We start from the raw sequence: 23,042 nt of genomic DNA, 5'->3' as shown, positions 1-23,042 counted from the left end.
CTATTTAAAAGAAGTGTTTCTATTGGTAGCAGACCCTTTGTTAGGCTTGTAGACTTAAGTGAGCCTCAGGGATGGGACTGTTAGTCCCAGTTTAGTGCCAGGTTGCTACTGGAAGGTGTGTTCATAGTCAGATACATTCTCATGGCAGTTTTGGTGATTATTGCAATTTAATATTCATTATCTCTAGGGTGTTAGACTAAGTTTTGAAAGATTTGTTTTTGCTTATCTGCAGTGGACTGAAGCACTCTTCTCTATTTAAACCTCCCTTCCACAGCTCAACACTTTAGGAAATTTGCAAATATGGGTGGACAATGCTTTTCAAATGTGCATAAGTAGCAAATAGTTCTAAGATTCATGAAATTACTTTTTTGAACAGAGTCTTTACTATGGTGAGACATTTATTCTTTTAACATAAATGCTTCCTTTTTTATAGGATACATTAGATGCTGTCCTGTTTGAATATGAAAGATAACAGTACATTTTCCTTTTTTATATTATTAATTCTGATTTAAGTGCAGTTTCTAATTTGGATTGAAAGTCATTATCTTGCCTTTTTCTTTTTCCCAGATTGAAAGAATTGATCAACTTTTTGCTGTTGGAGGTCTCCGACACCTCATGTTTTATTATCAAGATGTGGAGGAAGCAGAAACAGGTATCTGAATTTGATGTGACATGACCCAGAAATGTGTCATTAGATTTATCTGAGAGTAGCTTGAAGAAGAAAGCCACTGTGAGAATGGACCTGTTTCACCTTGCAGGCGTGAGGGAGGTGTGTGTGTGGGTCCATGTGGGAAACCATTAGTGTGTTGGGTGTGGCCCTGTGGAAAAAGTTCTGTTTCACCTCAAGGATGGAGACAGATTACAGTTGGTATTTAGCCTGGTTGTTCTAACTTTATTGGAGATGTTTTGTTTTCCTTCTCAGGCTGTACTTGCAATAAAGATAATAAAGTAGATTACGTTTGACTTCCTTTTCTTATATTCTAGTTCATTCTGTGTTTTATGGTCTGGAAATTATAATGAGCACCTGTTTTGCAGGTATATAGGCATTCTTTTTTTTTTTTTTTTTTTTTTTTGAGACGGAGTCTCGATCTGTTGCCTAGGCTGGAGTGCAGTGGTGTGATCTCGGCTCACTAAAAATTCCACCTATCAGGTTCACCCCATTCTCCTACCTCAGCCTCCCAAGTAGCTGGGACTACAGGCTACTCGGGATGTTTTGTATTTTTTTTGTATTTTTTAGTAGAGATGGAGTTTCACCGTGTTAGCCAGGATGGTCTCGATCTCCTGACCTCGTGATCCACCTGCCTTGGCCTCCCAAAGTGCTGTGATTATAGGCATTGTTTCTTTTTAGCATAGGAATTGTTGCCAGTATGTGTAACACCCCTTTTTAGTTAGATATCACATTTTGTTTATTTTCTAATGACTGCTTTAAATAAGTAATATTGGATGACAGTTTTCATTGTTCTCATTTATGAAAAATTTGCAAATCTTTTTTTCTTTGTTGTTGTTATTTTGTTGTTTGCTTGTTTTGAGACAGAGTCTCACTCTGTCACCAGGCTGGAGTGCAGTGGTGTGATCTTGGCTCCCTGCAACCTCCACCTCCCGGGGTTCAAGCAGTTCTCCTGCCTCAGCCTCCCAAAGTACAGTCCCAGCCTGCAGCTGGGACTACAGGTGTGCGCCACCACGCCCGCCTAATTTTTGTATTTTTAGTAGAGATGGGGTTTCAGCATGTTGGCTAGGATGGTCTCAATCTCTTGACCTCGTGATCTGCCCTCCTCAGCCTCCTAAAGTGCTGGGATCATAGGTGCAAGCCACCGTGCCTGGCCCAGATTTGCAAATCTTTCTATGGATTCAACTGGCATAGTCTAGTCTATTTTTAAGTGGATTAATGTAATTTTAAACGCCTACCTAGAAACATAAGTCAATATCTGATTAAATGTATTATTTGATATATTAAACTATTATATACATACTTTTTATGACCCATTTGATAAAAGGGAAAATAGTTATTGTTCTTGGCATATAGTAAGACTATACTTCTTTGTTTAAAAACTGAGGAAATTATGCATGCAAATTCGAACTGGCATTTTCTCAAAGCTGTCAGTTTGATATTTTAGAAAGCTTAGAAAACTTATTACATTTTGAGTGAAAAATCAAGAGATAGAAGTTTTGGTTTCTACACCAGATTGCAAAACATAAGCTCAAATGAAAGATCAAGTTTATCCATGAACGGAGCACTGGATGAAACTGACCTTCTGTGTAAATTTTGCTTGGACCAAGAAGTGTTCATAGGATGTAAACATAAAAGCAAGTTTAACCTTTAAATCTTCTCACTGGTGATAGTTCTTCTTCTGAACTTGGATTAGAATGCAGGCAATCTCATGACTTTCCTGGACATTCTTAGATTACAAAAATGTCTATAGTCATTTCAAATTACAAACACAATGTCAACTCAAAAAGAAAAACTGTCCAGTTGATGGAAAGTGAAATATTCTTCCCTCCTCACCCTTGAGTCCCCCATTTCTCTGAAGGTTGAAGTTCTCAGTAGGAGAAGAGGGAGGACCATGTGCTCTTCTCCATACCTTCATCTTCCACCCCTTGTCCACATCAGCTTAACTAAAGGGCCTGACTGTGTGAGGCCAGAGGCAGGGCAGAGGTAAGAGGGAAGGGGGTCAGGAAAGTTTTTACTGGACTGGCACTGTCAAGAGCTGCTGATCTTGCACTCTTACCTTGCTCTTGTGGGCACAGTGGTGGGTTCTCCTGAGGTGACAGGCTGTCCTGATGATGATAGCCTCTGAAATTTGGTAGTGTAAGTCTCGCTCACTCTGTCCCATCCTCCCTCAGGTGCTCCTTTTGAGTAGGATTTAAGGTGGCTTCAGTCTGGATCTTTTCAGCAGTGCCCCCACCTGGGTTCCTAGGTCCCTGCCCTCCATGTTCGTGCTGTTAGCTCCCAGTACAGTCCAGTTTCTCTCTATATGCCTTATTGAGCACTGTGCTTAGATTTCTTGGTCAGGTGTCATATCACAGTCATTTTGTTCCTAAACTCCAGGAGACATAAATCAAGCTCTTTAGGTGGTTGGGTTGAACACCTTGTTTCTTGACTGGAGTGACTGACTGCTGATTGTAACACTGAAAGTCCTGCATCCCAGGAAACCCCCCTGTCCTGGGCAAGCTGGGACAGTTGCAATCTCATTCTTGACCTGAGGTAAAAGTAGGAACACTTTATAACCTCACCCTTTGCATAGCATGATATGGTTTGGCTTCGTGTCCCCACCCAAATCTCATTTTGAATTGTAACTCCCACAATTCCCACGTGTCATGGTAGGAACCTTGTGGGAGGTGATTGAATTATGGGGGCAGGTCTTTCCTGTGCTGTTCTGGTGATAGTGAATATGTCTCACGAGATGTGATAGTTTGATAAGGGGAAACACATTTCGCTTGGGTCTTATCCTCTCTTTGCCTGCTGCCATTCATGTAAGACGTGACTTGCTCCTCCTTGCCTTCCATTATGATTGTGAGGCTTCCCCAGCCATGTGGAACTGTAAGTCCAATTAAACCTCTTTCTTTTGTAAATTGTCCGATCTCAGGTATGTCTCCATCAGCAGCATGAAAACGGACTAATACTTAGCATAACTGTCCTCACAAAATCCTTCCTTAGTCTACACACTCTTGACCCTTTTGCATTCTGATGGGGGCCAGGAAGAAGATGTCTAATCAGTTCTAGGACAACCACTTTGAAATTTCTGCAGAATTTTCTTTTTCCTTTGAAACTCTGTTTTCTGATGTCTATCATGCCTTGGTGCCTTGGTTGAAACTTGTTGCCTAACATCTTATTACTCATGAGACCCAGGTGGTATTAGCCAGGAGTGGGATTCAATTTTGAATGAGGGGGAGATTGATCTACTAGTTACCTTTAATGAGGGCTCACTGTCCAAGCCCATGTCTCTAGCCTAGCACCATGGGAGGATGATCCTTGAGGGAGGGTTACTCCAAGAGGTTCCAATCCCAGGATTTTAGGATTCAACTTCTGGTCCACTCCCCATCCCAAAGTCCACCATTAGCACCATCCTCCCACCCCAGTGATCCTGATTGAGCTACCAGTCCATTTGGAGATCTAAACACTTTTTAGACAGGTTAGAACATAAAGGAATAGCTCAGAGTATATTCTATGTACTGAAATTATCTACTCAATGAGCCACATGCTTGGATAATCAAAGATGACTGTTCAAATACTAATAATAATAAGGCTTACAGAGGCTAATATTCTTATATGCTTTTCTAAGGGCTTTATACAGTGTGTTGATTTTCACAACAATTTCAAATGCTAAGTTCTAGAAGTTCTAGTATCATTCTTTTTTTTTTTTTTTTTTTGAGATGGAGTTTCACTCTTGTTGCTCAGGCTGGAGTACAATGGCATGATCTTGGCTCACCATAACCTCCAGCTCCCGGGTTCAAGTGATTCTTCTGCCTCAGTCTCCTGAGTAGCTGCGATTACAGGCATGCACCACCACACTGGCTAATTTTGTATTTTTAGTAGACATGGGGTTTCTCTATGTTGATCAGGCTGGTCTCGAACTCCCGACCTTAGGTGATTCGCCCACCTCGGCCTCCCAAAGTGCTGGGATTACAAGCATGAGCCACTGCGCCTGGCCATATTGTTCTCATTTTTAAGATAAGAAGATGAGAAAACGGAGGCACAGAAAGATAAAGTAACTTGCCAAGGTCACACAGCTGGGAGCGCAGCCTGAGATTGAAGTTCTGAGAGTCTGACTCTAGAGCCCACGCTGTTAATCCTACCTCTACAAGACCCTGACTCCAGCAGTATTTGAAAGATAACCTAGTATGCTGACTATGACAGAGTAGGGACAGCATGGGGAAGTGGGGTCCCGAGTTTTGTAGTCAGAGCAGGTTTTTGACCTTGGCTCTGCCAACTATTGGCTGTTTGACTTGGAACATGTCACAGCTCCCTCAGGGCTGTTTTTGTTTTTGTTTTTGAGACTGAGTTTCACTCTGTTGCCCAGGCTGAAGTGCAGTGGCGTGATCTCTGCCCACTGCAACCTCCGCCTCCTGGGTTCAAGTGATTCTCCTGCCTCAGCCTCCCAAGAAGCTGGGATTACTGGTGCCAATGACCACACCCAGCTAATTTTTGTATTTTTAGTAGAGACAGGGTTTCATCACATTGGACAGGCTGGTCTTGAACTCCTGACCTCAAGCGATCCACCTGCCCCGGCCTCCCAAAGTGCTGGGATTATAGGTGTGAGCCACTGCACCCAGCTGGGTTGTGAGTTTTAATAATGTACACAGGGTACCTAGCAGAGGGTCTGGAACACAGTACATACCAGTAGATACTTTGTCCTCCTTCCCTCTTTTCAATGCCCCCAAACAACAATTGTGAAGTGAACCTGTGATCTGGAATCAAACAGACTTTTTTAGATCCCTGTAGGGCTCATGCTAGAGATTGTTCAAGAGGTGGACCCACCTAAGGCACATGGACAAGTCAACAGTGGCAATATTTTAACGAGAAAGTTCATTCCAAAGGCAACCACATGGACTGTGAAAAGCATTTGTGAAACTAAAATTATTTTGCTTTTGTAGGACAACTTGGCTCTCTAGGAGGGGTAAATCTTGTTTCTGGAAAGATTAAAAAACCTAAGGTGTTCGTGACCGAGGGAAAAGATGTGGCTTTTACTGGGGTATGTGTGTTCTTCATCAGGACTGACCCTTCCAAAGCCATCACCCCTGACAACATCCACCGGGTAAGGGGCAAGAGCCATTGTTTACTCTGAATTACCAAAAAACACACAACTTGCACACAAATATTCATCCGGTGGAGAGAATCATAGTATATTCACTACAGTATCTAAAACTACTTTCAGAGAAGTATTTTTTAAAATTTTAAAGCAAGAAATTAAGAGGACATTCCCTTTAAATCTTTTGAGTAAGAGGACTTAATATTCAATTTATTAACACAAGTTGATATAACCTTCTGAGTGTGTGTATAACAGTGAGGGCTTTCTTTTTCTAAAGAATTCCCCATGCATAATTTACTTAATGGCAAATTTTATACATTTAAGTTAAGATTTCTGAAAGTGGATATATAACTTTATTTTTTTTGTGCAAAATGAAGTGCATCTGTACAAGTTTTCCCCTTCCCTCTGATGGGTATACTATCTTCTTGGAGCAAATAAACTGATAAACATCTGGTATTCTATTTATTTCATGCTTTTATTTTGATGATTACAATTTAGAATAGTGTAAAGCTTATTTCTTAACAAGGTTGTCAAACTAATTTTTTTTTTTTTCTCTGAGACAGGGTCTTGCTCTGTCACCTGGGTTGGAGTGCAGTGGCACCATCTTGGCTCACTGCAGCCTCCGCCTCCTGGGTTCAAGCGAGGCTTCCTGCCTCAGCCTCCTGAGTAGCTGGGATTACAGGTGCACGCCACCAAGGCTGCCTAATTTTTGTATTTTTAATAGAGATGGAGTTTCACCATGTTGCCCAGGCTGGTCTTGAATGCCTGACCTCAAGTGATCCCCCCGCCTCAACCTCCTAAAGTGCTGAGATTACAGGTGTGAGCCACCACACCCGTCACAAACTAATAATTTACTGGGTATTTGGTAAAGTGACAACATTTAAGAAATGACTTAGTAGCTGTGTTGCATTTGAGGATCGTTTTTACAATAGAAGATCTCCTGCTTGTTTTCCAGGAGGTGAGTTTTAACATGTTAGATGTGGCAGATGGAGGCCTGCTCAACAGCGTGAGACGTTTGCTGTCCGACATCTTCATTCCTGCTCTCAGAGCCACGAGCCATGGCTGGGGCGAGCTTGAGGGCCTTCAGGACGCAGCTAACATTCGGCAGGAGTTCTTGAGCTCCCTGGAAGGCTTTGTGAACGTCCTGTCGGGTGCACAGGAGAGTTTGAAGGAGAAGGTGAGGACGAATAAGCTGTTCCTTTAAAAATGATCAGGTGGTCAACAAGCACAGTACCTAAGTGTGTAATGCTTCTCTTGGATGGTCTTAATTCCTCTATGTTGCAGTTCTTCAAAAATTTTGGTAGGCAATTTTATTGCTCCTTCAAGACGTGGTGGTGATTAGATTTCAATTTCTACAGTTTGTAATGATCAACACATTCAGGGGTTCCATAAAAACGTTGGCAGTGATGTAGGGCTTTACCCTGTCAGTCAGATGAGTGACTCCAAAGGCAAGAGTCAGAAATGCTTATGGCACTGCTGTGCATCCTAGAATGAAAGGAATTTGGAACCGAAGTGTCTGTGTGTGTGTGGTGGGCAGCAGATGGAGGTGGGAAGAGATCCTGAAGAAGCAGAAGAAGGAAAGAGGAACTGATATGTTTGGAGAGAGCAAGTTGGATCCTGTGGTTCAGTCAATGATCAAAAGGGCCTTTAAGAATAATTTTGGCAAATGTGAGATTTAGCTTCTGTATGATTTGTGCTGTTTATAATAAGTCTGTGTTTGTGATTACTTGGGGCAGAGGTTGATGGATGCATGCATGCGTGTGTGTGTGTGTGTGTGTGTGTGTGAGAGAGAGAGAGAGATAAAGATAGAGTGAGAGCGCAAGACATTGAGAGAGAGAGAGAAAGAGAGAGAGAGAGAGAAGATAAGGGAATAACAGAGACGACAGAGCCCAGATCAGGCATGTAGGGGCAGGAAGGGAAATGGATCCTATGGTCATGATGACAGTGTGACACTCTGCCCTCCTTTCCCGGGAATGCTGATCCTGCTGGGATTGGAGAAGGGGCATTATGCTTTCCAAAGGATGTGGAATGGGGGAGTTAAGCAAATTTTATCCAGACAGACAGGGATGACTCCAGCTAACACCCGAATTATATTTGTGATTAACTGTGATGGAGGGCAGACCAAAATGCAGGTTGGACCAAATAAAATTGTTGACATTCTGTGGAAAAAAGCAGTGTTTTTTCTCATATGGGTCCACTTCATACTGCAATAAAAGTATTAACAAAATAGGATGGGTCCCCAGGTGGGAGGAGGCATTCTTTCTGAGTGGGAGAGGGCAGCGGGCTTTGGGTTGAATTGTGAGGGTGTGTAGGATCACAGGGAAGTGTTGAAAGGTTCCGTCAGTCTCGCGGCAGCGTGGACAAAGGCACGTGGGAGTGGAGGGGAGGTATGTGCTACCCGACGGGCTTTCCAGAGCGCTGTCAGAGTGCAGCAAAGTGGAAAACACAGGGCCCGTGGTCTGTGTGTTTTACAAAAGCATCATCTTATTATTTAATTTTCATTCTAATTAGGTGAATCTTCAAAAGTGTGACATACTTGACCTGAAAAACCTAAAGGAACCTACGGACTACTTGACTCTAGCAAATAACCCTGAGACCTTGGCAAAAATAGAGGATTGTATGAAAGTATGGATCAAACAGACAGAACAGGTAATTTTGAGAAACCAAACATCCATTTCAGGTGCCACGTTACTTCACTAGACAGTGGAAGAAGGTGTATTCACATACGACATTCCATTTGTTAAGAGTTTTACTGTAAATCCGTGAGGAGGTGAGAGGTCCAATGTGGTTTTCATTTACTGTCATGAATTAAGAAGAGGTAGTAAGAATTCTAAGAAATGAAAGAAAATGGCTGTATGTACTTACACCACTCGAAGGCTGCACTTTGCCTCTTTCTTTTCTCAAGGTCTAGTTTACTTTGGAGAGAACCCCTGTAGAAGCATGAGGAGTTTTCTCATTTAGTATGTCCTCCAAAAGGGAGCTTGAGACTTAATGATAAAAAAAAATTCAGAAAAGTTCTCAATGAAGGAATGAAGGTGGACATTACATTAAAAAGTAAGCACAATTAAAATCCACTAGCCTGAACCATGCAGTTTAACAAGGCCATGTTCCTCCAAGGTTATAGAGTAAATGAATAGCCAAGAAAAATTCCTGAAGTCAAGGCCTTCAGAAGCTCATTACAGCTCATTAAATAGGTAGTTTTCCATTGCAGATTGGGTGACCGTAGTTAGCAACAGTATACTGTATATTTCAAAGTGTTAGGTTGGTGCAAAAGTAATTGTGGTTTTTGCCATTACTTTCGATGGCTAATTACTTTTGCACCAATCTAATACCTGGAATAGAGGACTTGAAATGTTACCCACACATAGAAATGTTAAGTACGCAAGGTGATGATACCCCAAATACTCTGACCTGACCATGACACATTCTACACATATAACAAATGCTCACATGTACCCCATAAATATGTAAAATAAGCATTAATAAAAGAAAAAAGTATGAATCAAAAATCTTAAAAAACCCCCCAAAATATAAGCTATTTTCATATGAGGAAAGCATAAGTGGTTTTCAGTTAAAACAGGTCAAAGAAATTTTCACTGAAGTTTTAAAAATGGATACATGCTAAGTTAGTAAAAGATTGTTATTGGAAGCATGGAATACTCATACATCATGATCCAGATAGGATAATTGATTTCCTTATTTTTTTTTGCTCGCGTATAACTTTAGTATCTCCAGCCCCATGCAATGGCTCATGTTTTCCCCGCACATTTGCAGGTTCTTGCTGAAAACAATCAGCTGCGGAAGGAAGCGGATGACGTTGGGCCACGAGCGGAGCTGGAGCACTGGAAAAAAAGACTCTCCAAGTTTAACTACCTTTTGGAACAACTGAAAAGCCCAGATGTGAAGGCTGTGCTGGCGGTGCTTGCGGCGGCCAAGTCAAAACTGCTGAAGGTCGTCAGCCATTTCATTTTGCCTCGTGAAGTAGGAATAAGAGTTCTCTATGCATATTTTCAAGTTATAGAGTGATTAGGAGCAAAGAATGTTATTATACCTTGAGGAAAAACATTTACAATTACATAATATTTCCCTCATATAACTTTGGAGGCTGTGGCAATAGTCTTTGAATTAAAGACATTTGTTAGCTGGTATACATGTATGTATATATGTTATTAGAGGGCATTGCATGTAATTAAGACAGAACATGATAGCATGTTTATATACATATATCTATATATTATGATTTCAGACAAGCTAGAAATAAAAATAATGAAAACTCACCCAATCCATATTTATTTTTTAGTCCTTGTATATTAGTTTTATATTGCAAAACAACCCCCAAACTTAGCAGCTTAAAACAACCAATAGTCCAGGCGCGGTGCCTCACACCTGTAATCCCAGCACTTTGGGAGGCTGAGGCAGGCAGTTCACAAGGTCAGGAGTTCGAGACCAGCCTGGCCAATATGGTGAAACCCCATCTCTACTAAAAGTACAAAAATTAGCTGGGCATGGTGGCGCGTGCCTGTAGTCCCAGCTACTTGGGAGGCTGAGGCAGAAGAATCGCTTGAATCCGGGAGGTGGAAGTTTGCAGTGAGCCGAGGTCGTGCCACTGCACTCCAGCCTGGGTGACAGAGTGAGACTCTGTCTCAAAAAAACAAACAACAACAACAAAAAAACCAGCCAATATTCTAATCTCGGAGTCTATGGGCCAGGAATCTGGGTGCAGCTTAGCTGGGTGCCTCTGACTCTGGGTATCTCATGGGGCTGCAGCTGTGATGTGGGTTCATCTTAGGGCTCAACTCGTGGAAGATCTGCTTCCGGGTTCACTCATCTGGTTGTTGCTGCCTTCAGCGCCTTGCTGGCTGTTGGCTAGAGGCTTCCTTCAGTTCTTTCCCACATGGGCCTCTCTGTAGAACAGCTTAGAACATAGCAGCTGGCTTCCCTTAAAGGGAGCAAGTGAGGGAGGGCAAGAGAGCACCCAACCTAGAAGCCACGATCTTTATGTGAATTAATTCTGGAAGTGACATCCTATCACTTTAGCCATATTCTCCTTATTAGAAGCAAGTCACTAGATTCAGTCCATGATCAAGGAGAAGGGACAAATACAAGAGCTTGAATACAGGGAGTTTGTGGTCATTGGGGACCATCATAGAGGCTGCCTAACTCACCTGGCATTGGTGCTAGAAAGACTATTTGTTAACTATTTGCATGGGTCTTATTAGCTATTTGCATGTTTTGATACATGCAAATAATCTAAATAATCAATAATAATTTGTTACAATAAACATGCTATAGATTTACTTTATTTTATTCCTCAATGAAAAGCAGAGATCGGCCTTGCAATACAGTTCAGAAATACTATCAGTCGGACTTCCATGAAGTCAATGGAATGTATTGACATGCTAAATAATTTCCTTTTACTTCTCTCACTTTTAGATTATTTTTCCATTTCTAAGTTCCTAGCTCATAGCACAGTACTGGCATATGGTTGGCAGATAATAAACAATTACTACATTAATGGATAAATGTATAGGGATATAGGAAGGGAGTTCAGGTTAGAATAGAGGAAAGATAGAAAATATGGTAGTGAGGTATCAAATGGGTCTGGTGCAGGGGAAAAGGTGTGAGTTTAAAGGGAGGTGCTGTCCTCTTGGTGCTCTAGGATAGTCATGGCACAGATTTTATATGAGAAGCCCTCGAAGATATGCTTTAAAAAGTTTAGTCAAAAGTTTTAAATTGCTTTCCAGCATAGCAATATCTCTTGCCTCTCTGGATTCAGTTTTATGTGAGATGCACAGAAAGTCTGGCCTAACAGACTTGTGGTGACTGTTAGCAGCGGTTATGTTGGAAGTTCCTCTATGAATAATTACATTAAAATTGGTTTTCCGTATTGTGCTTAGACTTGGCGGGAGATGGATATTCAAATCACTGATGCAACTAATGAAGCGAAGGACAATGTGAAATACTTGTATACACTTGAAAAATGTTGTGACCCTTTGTACAGCAGTGATCCAGTGAGTTAAGGATTTCTACTCTTTCAGTCTATAGATAACTCTTTTTGCACTAGCTGAACTGAATATTGAATTTTGGTTCATCGATATTACAGTTCATTGGAAAGGTCTTAGAAACTTTATTTTCAAGAAAAAAATATATATGTATATGTATATACATACACACAGATACCTATATTTCTATATCTATTTCTCTAAACAGTCTATCTCCTATCTGTTGAAGATGTATATGAGATGTTATATTTTAAAACATTTATTGCATGTTACATTTTCCATTAAATATTGCAAAGGGCATTCTGAACTATATATCTCAAAGAACTGTAGGAAAAATCATTAGCTGGTGATTTTGCTTTTAATCTTTTAGCTTTGGGAAGTGCCTGCTTTTACTTATTACAACATTAACTGTTATTAACAGTTCATCCTTAATAATAGTTAACAGGTAACTCGCTGTTGCTTGTCATTAACAGCAGGTCAATGTTTCTTCCATTGAAATAAAATTTGATTAACCATATATGACTAATATAATAAAATTCATATTAAATATATTATTTTCATGTAAAGCATTAGATAGTATTTTAAAATCTTTAATAGAAATCTCTTAAACTTTATTTTAATGCAGATGGAATGGTTAGTCTATTAGAATTTTGCTGAATTTGATGATTTTTTTCTGAAAACTTTGATGGTATTTTTCAGCTATCCATGATGGATGCTATTCCTACACTTATAAATGCAATTAAAATGATCTATAATATCTCTCATTACTATAACACTTCTGAGAAGATCACATCTCTGTTTGTAAAGGTAAGTGCATGATGTAGAGTTCATGTTCATTTATATTTCTTTGCCAATGATCAATTTTTTGATAATTAAAAATTACCATCTTGGCTCAGTTCAATATGTATGTATCTTAAAATTTTAAAAAGGCTTAGGCTATCAATAGAGATAGAATTAAATTTATGTCAGAGGTTGATTCTAGCAAATCATAAAGCATTATTTCCCAAAGTAATTATTATGATAAATATTTTATTATTTATATAATACAAATGAAAAAAGATTTCTTTCCCTATGTGGTTTAGCACATCATGTATTCCTACCGGGTAAATTTTAATTAAGGAAAGCTATATTTAACTGACTATCTCTTGTTTCATATTTCATATGCCACTGTTCCAAATTTATTTGATGCCACAGTTGTTTACTTGGTGTTATTAGAACAGTAATCATGGTAATAAAAGCCACTTGCAATGTTCTAGGAATCTATAAAGCAATTATAATGATTCTGCCAAAAAACATAACGATGCTTAAACCTTATGTCCTAACTCGTAAGTGTTTATGGTAAGCACTGTTGCTATTCTCATTCTGAATAGTCTCTAAGAAGTAAATGACTTTTTCATTATCAAAGCAAAAATCTTAAATGTTGTATTAAAATAGAAGAGTTTTTGACTCATGAAGATTTGTGTTCTGAATACTAACGCAGTAGGAAGCACAGTTCTTCCTGGGAATAAAGACATCCAGCCTTAAGAGCTCAATGGGAAACTTCTTCCTTCCCTCATATAGATAGTTCAGGTAGACAGGAGGAATGACTGCAAAATTCCCTCCCAACTTCCTTATACTTTAAAATTATATGTTAGGGTTGCGAGAGTATTCCCTGAGTAAATGACACCCAAAAGTAAATTTGTGTTATTAATGTAGATTTTATGCATATTATTTGCAAAACATGATTTAGCATAAAATAATGAAACCACCATTTAATTATGGAAAACCTTTCATTATGGAAATGTTGAATTAGGTACAAAAGGAGAGAGAATTGTATACTATAATGCCATGTACATATCACCTAGATTCAGCAGATATCCACGCATGGCTGATCTTGTTTCACCTATACCCCCACCCCTTGCACTGTAAATCCTGGGCATCATATCATTCCATGGATACAGCATAGTCATTTTAATTTTCTTGTGCTTTATGCAAAAAATTAATATATTTCTGAGGATTTTTGTAAAGTTTGGAGGGATGAATAAAATGTTAGTGGTTTTGTACATTAGTTTCCTTCTCTCTGTGGCCTTCTCCTTTTGACATTTCCATTGCTGATCTTGGTCACATGAAAAGATCAGGATTGGCAGTATTTTACATGGTGCTAGTAAACTGTGAGTTAGATATTTAGAGCAGGTTACCTAAGGAGATTTGTGGAAACTTATCAGTTTTTAGGGAAGGAAATGAATCATTCCATGGTTGGTTAAGACATTCATCCTACATAAACAAGGTGGCCCAAATTGTTGATTTTCCATGGTGCTTCCAACTCTGCGATTTCACAAATGATTTTGACAATATCAAAGGGTTATTGGTTGTGATCTGTGATGAAAAAGAAATAAACCCAAGCTCAAGTTAGAAGATGGTGAACTCTGAGAAGTGGAAGAGTTAAGGACCTTCTAGTTCAGTTTACAATCCCTGGCTGTTTTATGTGCTTAACATCATTTTATTGGAAAATCCCAGGTGACAAATCAGATTATATCTGCATGTAAAGCCTATATTACCAATAATGGAACCGCTTCCATCTGGACCCAGCCACAGGATGTTGTTGTAGAAAAAATACTATCTGCGATTAAACTGAAACAGGTAATGGTTAGTTTAGTATTTAGAGGTTCTATTATTTTTGTCTTATTTTTGCTGAGACCATCTTAAATCATTTTGTAATTATTACATCTTTGGTTGCTAAAAAGAACAGTGATTCTTAACTATTAAGAAAATGGAATGTTAATATACCTTCCCAGGAAATTTATTCACTTTTTTTTTACCCTTCTTGGGAGCCTACTATGTCCTGATACCACAGTAAGTACTAGAGATACAAAGACAACTAATATGAGGTAGTTTTCCTTAAGCGTCTTAAAGATGAATGGAGAGAGAGTCACAGAAGGACGCTATTACCAAAACCGTGGGACCAAGATGGGAAGGCCACACCTTTGAGTTGCATCATGAGTAACCCAATTAGAATCTGGAATTGCTAGATTAGAGGAGGTGAAAAGATGATTTCCAGGCTGATGAGTGAGTACATGCAAAGGCATGAAACTATGAAAAGGCTTATAATTCCATCCTAATTTTTCTGTTGCCTTCACTTAAAAAAATAAAATTTCTTGTTCCCTTTGTTGTATATTTTTGTATATTTTTCTTTTGATTTTAAGGAATACCAGCACTGCTTTCACAAGACAAAACAAAAGCTTAAACAAAATCCAAATGCAAAACAATTTGATTTTAGCGAGATGTATATTTTTGGAAAATTTGAAACTTTTCACCGACGCCTTGGCAAGATAATAGACATCTTTACAACCCTCAAGACGTATTCAGTCCTGCAAGATTCCACAATCGAAGGGCTGGAAGACATGGTCACTAAATACCAGGTATTGTACTTTCAAGCTATATTTTCTACCATAATCCACAACTAAACTTCAATATTTTATGCAAATAACAGTGTTTAGAATGATTCAAATCATCCATCTGTAATGTAAAATATAAATAATCTCATGGCCTTTTAACCATAAAGAAATTAGATTTATTTGAGAATTGTGTAATGGTGCTAATATGTTCTTTTCAGGTGTGTGGTTATAAGAATGACTTTCCAATAGTCTAAAATTAATCACCATTAAAAAAGCATTTTCATTAGTAGCACAAGAAAAATGTTTAAATGTAACTTATTATTTTATTTATTCATCCAAGAAATATTTAATGAAGACTATACTGTGTCAGGCATTAGTCGACACCAGGTACTGTGTGGCACTCAGTTATCTCTGCATTTAAGCATTTTATTTTGACCCATATTAAAAAATATAAAGGACATGATTTTATTCTAGATCTGACTTCCCTAATTATTTTGATTTTTAACTGCTTTATCTTGTCATGGTATCTGTGTGACTAATTTTAGTTTTGAAAGTGGGCATAGTGACCTAATAACATTTTGAAGATGTTAGAAAAGCAATTTACAAACAATTTGCTTTAAATTCTTAATATGGACATAGTCAATTTTTTTCTTTTTTTGGGGATGCTGACACTAAATCTTAAAGTTTTTTGGTACTTGAATTTGAAAAGGATCATATAATTAACCAGTATACACTAATTTTTGTACTCTAACAGTTTAGACCAATATAAGGAATCTTTTTTATTTCGAGTATACCAAGTTTTGGGAGAGAAAAAGAAAAGATTTTTATATAGCAGGAAACATTTTAAGTTTACTGACAGATAGTAGATGTGCAATAAATATCTGTCAAGACAATAATTAAGTAGATCGAGTTTGAATAATTGCTGTAAAGGTCACGATTAATCATTTCCTTTATTTAACTTAATCTTAAGTGACCATTAAATCCCATCATAGAGCGGGATTTTCTCAAGTCCCCAAATCTTTAAAATTACTACATCAAAATGTAGTAGCTTTTCTATACTTCTTTTAGAAAGCTACATGTGTATGTGTGTGTATATATATATATATATATATGCATACACACACACATACTTTTGATTCATTTGATATTAAGGAACATTAGCACTGTAAATCCTAGACATTGTGTCATTCCATGCATGTATATATTGTGTGTGTATGTATATTTTATATAACATTCCATGCATATGCATGTTATATAAAAAAGTATATGTATATATACACACACACAATTTCTAAATAGAACTAATTTTGTAGTTATGCAACATGAAAGAGTAGGTTGTTTTACCTAGTAAACTTGATTCAAGAAGTTATGCTGTTTATACACTTTTGTCTATTGAGAGATTTGATGTTTAAATGGAAGTGACTTTGAAGAGGAGATTGTAGAAGAAGGAGGCCCAATATTCTTCATAAAAATTATATGCTTCTGTCAACAATGTGGGCACCTGAGTTTGAGAATGGCTTAGTACCTGGTTAAGAAGAATCACAGAGCATTATAGCTCATTATTCAAAGCAAACAAAACTTCTGATAATAGTATTTTCAAGGAGATGAACTTCCTAGTTTGTACTTTCCTAGTCATAGGCTGCAGCTTTGCAGGGCAGTAGGCAGCAATTAATTTTAGAGAGGTTTTAAGTGGTGGATTCCGGTTTGACATTTTTAAGACGTTTGCGGCTTGGAAGATAGTAACTCATCTGTAGATATAACATAATTTATTTTCTTCCTATGTTGTTTGTGTTCTGTGAAAGCCTTATTTATTTTCTGAGAAGATTTAAACTATTCAACACAAAATATTTTGGTAAATTCTACTCTGGGCTTTAAAAATTTATTTCAGATATGATTAACAATAAAATTTTAGTGAAAAAAAAACCTTTCCCAATTTTCAGATGTGACTTTTATTTTATTTTATATTTTCAAAAATACATAAAACTTCATGAAAATGCTGTCCAAGTGATTTCTTTGAATGCAGTATGGCAACCTTATACTGCCTATAAAATAATAAGCATGAAACAATGTGAGTAAAAAAATGAAGCTTCCTTTAAACTTATTTTTTTTGGCAATTATTGTATAGGCTCTACATTTAAGGGTCATATTTAGTTAGGTAATTTAAGAATATTGAAATACTATCTAATTTATCTCATAATATTTCAGGGCATTGTGGCAACCATAAAGAAAAAGGAATACAATTTCTTAGACCAGCGGAAAATGGATTTTGACCAAGATTATGAAGAGTTTTGCAAGCAGACTAATGACCTTCATGTAGGTTGTATAATACAATTCCTGTTGACAGTCGTGTGTTTATTTTTTCCTTTCTGTATAATGCTGTTAATCATTACCCATTCAGAAGGCAGAAGTGTCTTCATCATGGAGGTGACCGAGAGCAACCTCAGCCTGTGTTTCATGATTTCAGATTAATAATTGAAGGCTGTTTTTCATGGATTAAAGGGTCATAAATATAGCTTTGGCTAATGATGTGTATGAGACTTCTCCATGTCTTCCATTGAAGTTCTTAGAAAGTTAACTTTCATCTTCTGTTGAACACTGCGGCATGATTAGAATATAGATGCTTATTTCCATTTGTCACTGTGTAGCAATGATTATGACCAGAGGTAGCTCAGGCAAATGGTCAGCAATGTCTGGCAGATTCCAAGGCCTGGTTGCCACTGGCCTTAGTAACGGTGGCGCCAGGACCAGCTCAGCATCTGGACCCTGCTTGGTCTTGCAACCCCTTTCTCTCTTCCTTCTTTCACTGCTCACTGCAGACCAGCCGTCTTGCCTTGCAGCTCACATGAGCAGTTTATGGCATCAGCAGCTTCTGAGGCTGTTTCACAGGACCAGGCCAGCTCCAGATTCCCGAGGAAGGGGTTGGGCTGGCCAGTTCTGGTGAGGTGCCTAGTACTGGGCCTCTCAATTGTGAGATCCTGTGGTGGACACAGGCAGGATGGGATCCCCTGGGTCATTGGGAATGTATTTATTATCAGGAAAGGGGAGTCAGGGAGGGTAAGATGGGAAGACACACAACAGGTATCTACCATGATGAATATGCGGACATTTTCTCATCCCGGTGAGGTGCAAATGTCTATCTTTCTGACTATAAGAGGAAAATAGCCACTCTATTTCTTCTTTCCCAGGGTTTCTGATTTGCATTAAATGTGTGCACTTCAGAGTAAAAGGAGACACCTTAGGAGGAGTGAGTTCCGTGTTAGTATGAGTCGTAACAAAGCTAGCTAATTCTATGTGCCAGGTACTGTTCTAAGCACTTTGTATGTGCTAATTCATTTAATAATCATAACAATGTGTCAAGTGGATCCTCTTGTTACCCTCATTTTGCAGAGGGGGAAACTGAGAAACTTCCCTGTGAGGTGAAGTGGTTTGCCCAACACAGGCATAACAAGGGGTGGAGTTGGGGTGAAACCCAGGCAATCGGCTTTAGAATTCAACTTTTTTAACCATTGTGGCATGCAGCAGTCTTCATGTGATGGGAGGGAAGAGTGCCTATAATAATTTAAGCAATGAATTTTTTTTTTTTTTTTTTTTTTTTTTGAGACGGAGTCTCTCTGTGTCGCCCAGGCTGGAGTGCAGTGGCGAGATCTCGGCTCACTGCAAGCTCCGCCTCCCGGGTTCGCGCTATTCTCCTGCCTCAGCCTCCCGAGTAGCTGGGACTACAGGCGCCCACCACCTCGCCCGGCTAGTTTTTTGTATTTTTAGTAGAGACGGGGTTTCACCGTGTTAGCCAGGATGGTCTCGATCTCCTGACCTCGTAATCCGCCCCCCTCGGCCTCCCAAAGTGCTGGGATTACAGGCTTGAGCCACCGCGCCCGGCCATGCAATGAATTCTTTTGGGGGCAGATTCAGACATAAGGATAGTGGATCTTGGTCTCTTTTTGATGGAAATTGATGAATAATGGCAGATTCTGATATTCACCTGTGTTTCCCCAGCAGTGTCTGACCACGTGGTACTTCTGTAGCTTATATGTGGAACATAGATGGTAAGCACCTCAAATGCAGGGATCATGTTTTATTCCCATATGTAAATAAGAAGATGTAGATTTATTGCAATGAAACAAGCATTTGCTATACAGCAATTATGTATTATACTTCTATGCTGTAGGTTATGAATATAGAAATAAATCAAGTAGATATGCCTTCACAGCTCATAGTCAGAAAGGAGGCAGATGGTGAAATGATTAAAATATAAGCACATACATAAGAACAGAGTAATGAATTTAGCATTTAAAAAAGGGCAAATGGGGCTAAAGTGGCTAGTTATGAAAGAATGCTACTCTGATACTGTATGAAAAAGTGAGGATTCAAAAATAAAGAGACATAGCTCAAGGCCTACAAAAATGTATTGGGAGATCAGGCCTGCGAAACATTACATAGGATTTGATAATGTGAAACTAGGAAAAGATAATCTGATACTTCTGCTTGGCTGGGGTTAGGAAAGCCTTCAGAGAGGAGGAGGCTGTGGTTGATGCTAGAAAGATGTTTTTGTGGTTATATTTTCCATGGTTTCAACTACCCAGGGTCAACTGTGGTCTGAAAATAGGTGAGTATAGCACAATAAGATATTTTGAGAGAGAGGCCACATTCACATAACTTTTATTACAGTATATTGTTAAAAATTGTGCTATTTTATTATTAGTATTGTTGCTCATCTCTTACTCTGCCTATTTTGTAAATTAAACATCATTATGTTTGTATGTATGTACAGGCAAAAACATAGTATATATAGGGTTTGGTTTCAGTCACCCACTGGGGGTTTTGGAACATATTCCTGAAGATAAGAGGGGACTACTGTATTAGTCCCCATTCTACTCAGCCTTCTTAAAAGAAATTCAACACTATTATCCGTCTTGTCTTCCACCTCAGAAATTGTTCACTTCTGTCTTTGGTTTGCCAATGAGTTTTTCTTTGACTTATACTTCTTTATTCCTTTGTCCGTTCTCTTTCTCTTAACTAATTGTTCTGCAATGTCTCTTTAAATACTCACCCATTCATGAATTCAGCCCTCACCTTTATAAAACTGGGGCAAAAATACCTTCCCATGACTCTGGATGGAGTAAAGGCGGTGATGCATCCTGGGGTCTTGGAGAGACTCAGCAACAGTGGCATCTCGAGTGTAAGACTTCTTGAGTGATTTGCATCAGGGTGGTGTCCAGGGCTCCCCTGTCAAAGGGATCACAGCCTGGAATCCTCTCCAGATTTAGGGTTCATGCTGGTACTAACAGGTCAAAGAGGGCAGCGTGTTGGAACCAAGTGGGCTGTTGGGAGTCTAGAAGCATGCTGATCCCAGCAGATGGAGAAGGCACTACTTAGTAAAGGATGGGTGTTGAGGTGGCAAACTGAGTTAAAAGAAAACTTAGTGGGAGCTGAGACCCCTACTAATGGGAAGACGAATATGAAGATTCCACAACCCAGATCCCACAAACTGTAAGGATGGACCAAGGCTCAGAACAAGAAAATTAAGTCTAGGTCTTACATGTTGACAAAGAGTTCAGCCCAGGCCTTTGCGAAGCCATAGGGTAGAAAGGCAAGGAAAAGCCAGGAAAAATTGTTAGGGCTCAATAGAGATTTGCTGTTTTCTGAAGGAGAGGGAGGCAGTGGAAGGGTTATAAATGCTCTAGTTTTCATAATTTATAAATAGAGATTTTTTTTTATGTAGTGAAAAAATGTAGATGTTTATTTAGGTAGGCTAACTGTGCTGTTTTTTAATGCAAGAACATTTTTCATCCTAGGATGTGGACTTAGCAGAAGAAATAATGTCACTTAAAAAATACATATACTTCCAGTAGAAGTAGCTGAAACTATTGAGGGCAAGGAAGTATTGTAATAGGCTTCCAGATCTTTCCGTTTTGGAGCTTTGCTGTATCAGGCAGGAGATTTGCAGCTTAGCCATTCCCCACCCCGCCAATAGCTCCGTCTCCTCCACAGGTAGTGTCTCCTGCGGTAGTCTGGATATTGCCAACTGGTTGTCTTACTGTATTACTTCTGACCTAACATTACTGAAATCAAACCCCTTTAGGTACTAATTCTTATTGCATATCAAACTAGTCTCCTCATTTTAATACTACATCAATTAATGTCTCTTCAAGTTTGCAAGGACTTAATTAAAACTTCTGACTGGTAAGTTGAAAAAAAGTTGTTCACTTTGTCTTGAAGCATGAAATATAAAATAAGGAAATAATTTTTCTATGTTTTATTTAACTAAATTTAGGTTTTAATTATAGCTCTGCACTAAAGCTTAGGATACACAAAGAATAAATTGTGCTTAGTTTTTTGGTGCAATTTTTTTGCGGGGGAGGGTCACAGTTACATGATAGTGTAAGCTGTGTGATGTTCTCAGAAGAATCCCTAATGACCACCCATACAGGCATGCTCCACCACACCCGGCTAATTTTTTGTATTTTTAGTAGAGATGGGGTTTCACCATGTTGGCCAGACAGGTCTCAAACTCCTGACCTCAAGTGATCCACCTGCCTTGGCCTCCCAGAGTGCTGGGATTACTGTCGTGAGCCACCATGCCTGGCCTCATTCTGCTAGATTCTGATTTGACAGATGCTTTCGGTGTGAAATTGCATTCACCCCACTTCTCTTGCTTAATTTTGCCAAAGGTTAGTCTGTATTATTATTTTCCCCAAAGAGCAGCTTTGGAGATGTTAATCTTGTCTCTTGTTTCTTTGTTTTTAATTTTATTACATTTTGCTTTAAAACATTTTTTTCTTCTTTCTTTGGATTTATTATTTTTACCTTTCTTCAACTGGCAGCGTAGCTCATTAATTTCAATTTCTTTTCTTTTTCTCTTTAAAATAGGTGCATGAAAGTCTATATCTTTTCCACAAAGTGTCACTATTGCTGTTTCTTACAAATTTTAATATGTAGTACATATGTTGTTGTTGAGTTTAAAGTATCACATCATTTTCATTATGATTTGTTATTTTGCTCATGGATTATTTAAAAGCATTTTTGGCTTTTTATTATACTCTATGGGCTCTTATTTTATTTTGACTTAGATTATTATATTTTGATGTGAGAACATGGAATACTTTATGTCAGTATTTTGGTATTTACTGAGATGTCCTCCGTGGCCTAGTTCGTGGTTAAGATTTGCAGATGTTCCACGTGTACTTGAAAAAAGTAGTGTTTTCTGTCGGGATTTGGGGTCTTCCGATGTCACTATATCACACTTTTAATTGGGTTATTCAAATATTTTAGGCCCTCATTAAATATTTTTTAAAGAGAAGTTTTAGATTCGCAGCAAAATTGAGAGGAAGTACAGAGATTTCCTGTATTCCCCCACATTCCCCAGAATGCATAGACTCCCCCATTATGAACATCCCCCAATAGGGTGGTTCATTTGTTACAACTGATGAACCTAAATTGACACATCATTATTATCTAAAGTCCACAGTTTACATTAGGGCTCACTCTTGGTGTTATACATTCTGTGGGTTTGGACAAATATATAAGGATGTGCATCCACCGTGATAATATCATGCAAAGTGTTTTCCTACCCGAAAAGTCCCCTGTGCTCCACTTATTCATCCTTCCCTCTCCCAGCAGCTACTATCTTTTTACTGTCTGTGTAGTTTTGCCTTTTCCATCTAGTCGGAAGCATACAGAATATGCCCTTTTAGATTGGCTTCTTTTAATTAGTAATATGTGTTTGTATTTTCTTCATGCCTTTTCATGGCTGGATAGCTCATTTCTTTTTAGCATGGAATAATATTCCATTATTCAGTTGTGAGGTACCACAGTTTATCCAGTCACACACTGAAAGACATCTTGGTTGCTTCCAAGTTTTGACAACTATGAATAAAGCTGCTATAAACATTGGTGTGTAGATTTTTGTGTGGATATAAGTT

At 38.7% G+C, this 23,042-nt stretch overlaps 1 protein-coding gene across 1 annotated transcript in view; it reads left to right on the top strand.

The window, feature by feature from the left end:
* DNAH5 (dynein axonemal heavy chain 5) overlaps positions 1–23,042 on the top strand; it is a 321,438-nt gene that overhangs the window by 82,523 nt on the left and 215,873 nt on the right. Inside the window, exons 3-12 of the mRNA XM_045393550.3 lie at positions 568–652; positions 5,593–5,753; positions 6,703–6,924; positions 8,259–8,396; positions 9,522–9,698; positions 11,645–11,758; positions 12,449–12,556; positions 14,246–14,368; positions 14,932–15,147; positions 17,329–17,436. Of these exons, the coding sequence (XP_045249485.2) occupies positions 568–652; positions 5,593–5,753; positions 6,703–6,924; positions 8,259–8,396; positions 9,522–9,698; positions 11,645–11,758; positions 12,449–12,556; positions 14,246–14,368; positions 14,932–15,147; positions 17,329–17,436 (1,452 nt within the window). The remainder of the gene's footprint in view (positions 1–567; positions 653–5,592; positions 5,754–6,702; positions 6,925–8,258; positions 8,397–9,521; positions 9,699–11,644; positions 11,759–12,448; positions 12,557–14,245; positions 14,369–14,931; positions 15,148–17,328; positions 17,437–23,042) is intronic.

This window comes from Macaca fascicularis, chromosome 6 (genome assembly GCF_037993035.2).
Source record: "Macaca fascicularis isolate 582-1 chromosome 6, T2T-MFA8v1.1".
In the NCBI taxonomy this organism is placed as follows: domain Eukaryota; kingdom Metazoa; phylum Chordata; class Mammalia; order Primates; family Cercopithecidae; genus Macaca; species Macaca fascicularis.
This window is presented reverse-complemented; position numbering and strand designations above follow the sequence as displayed.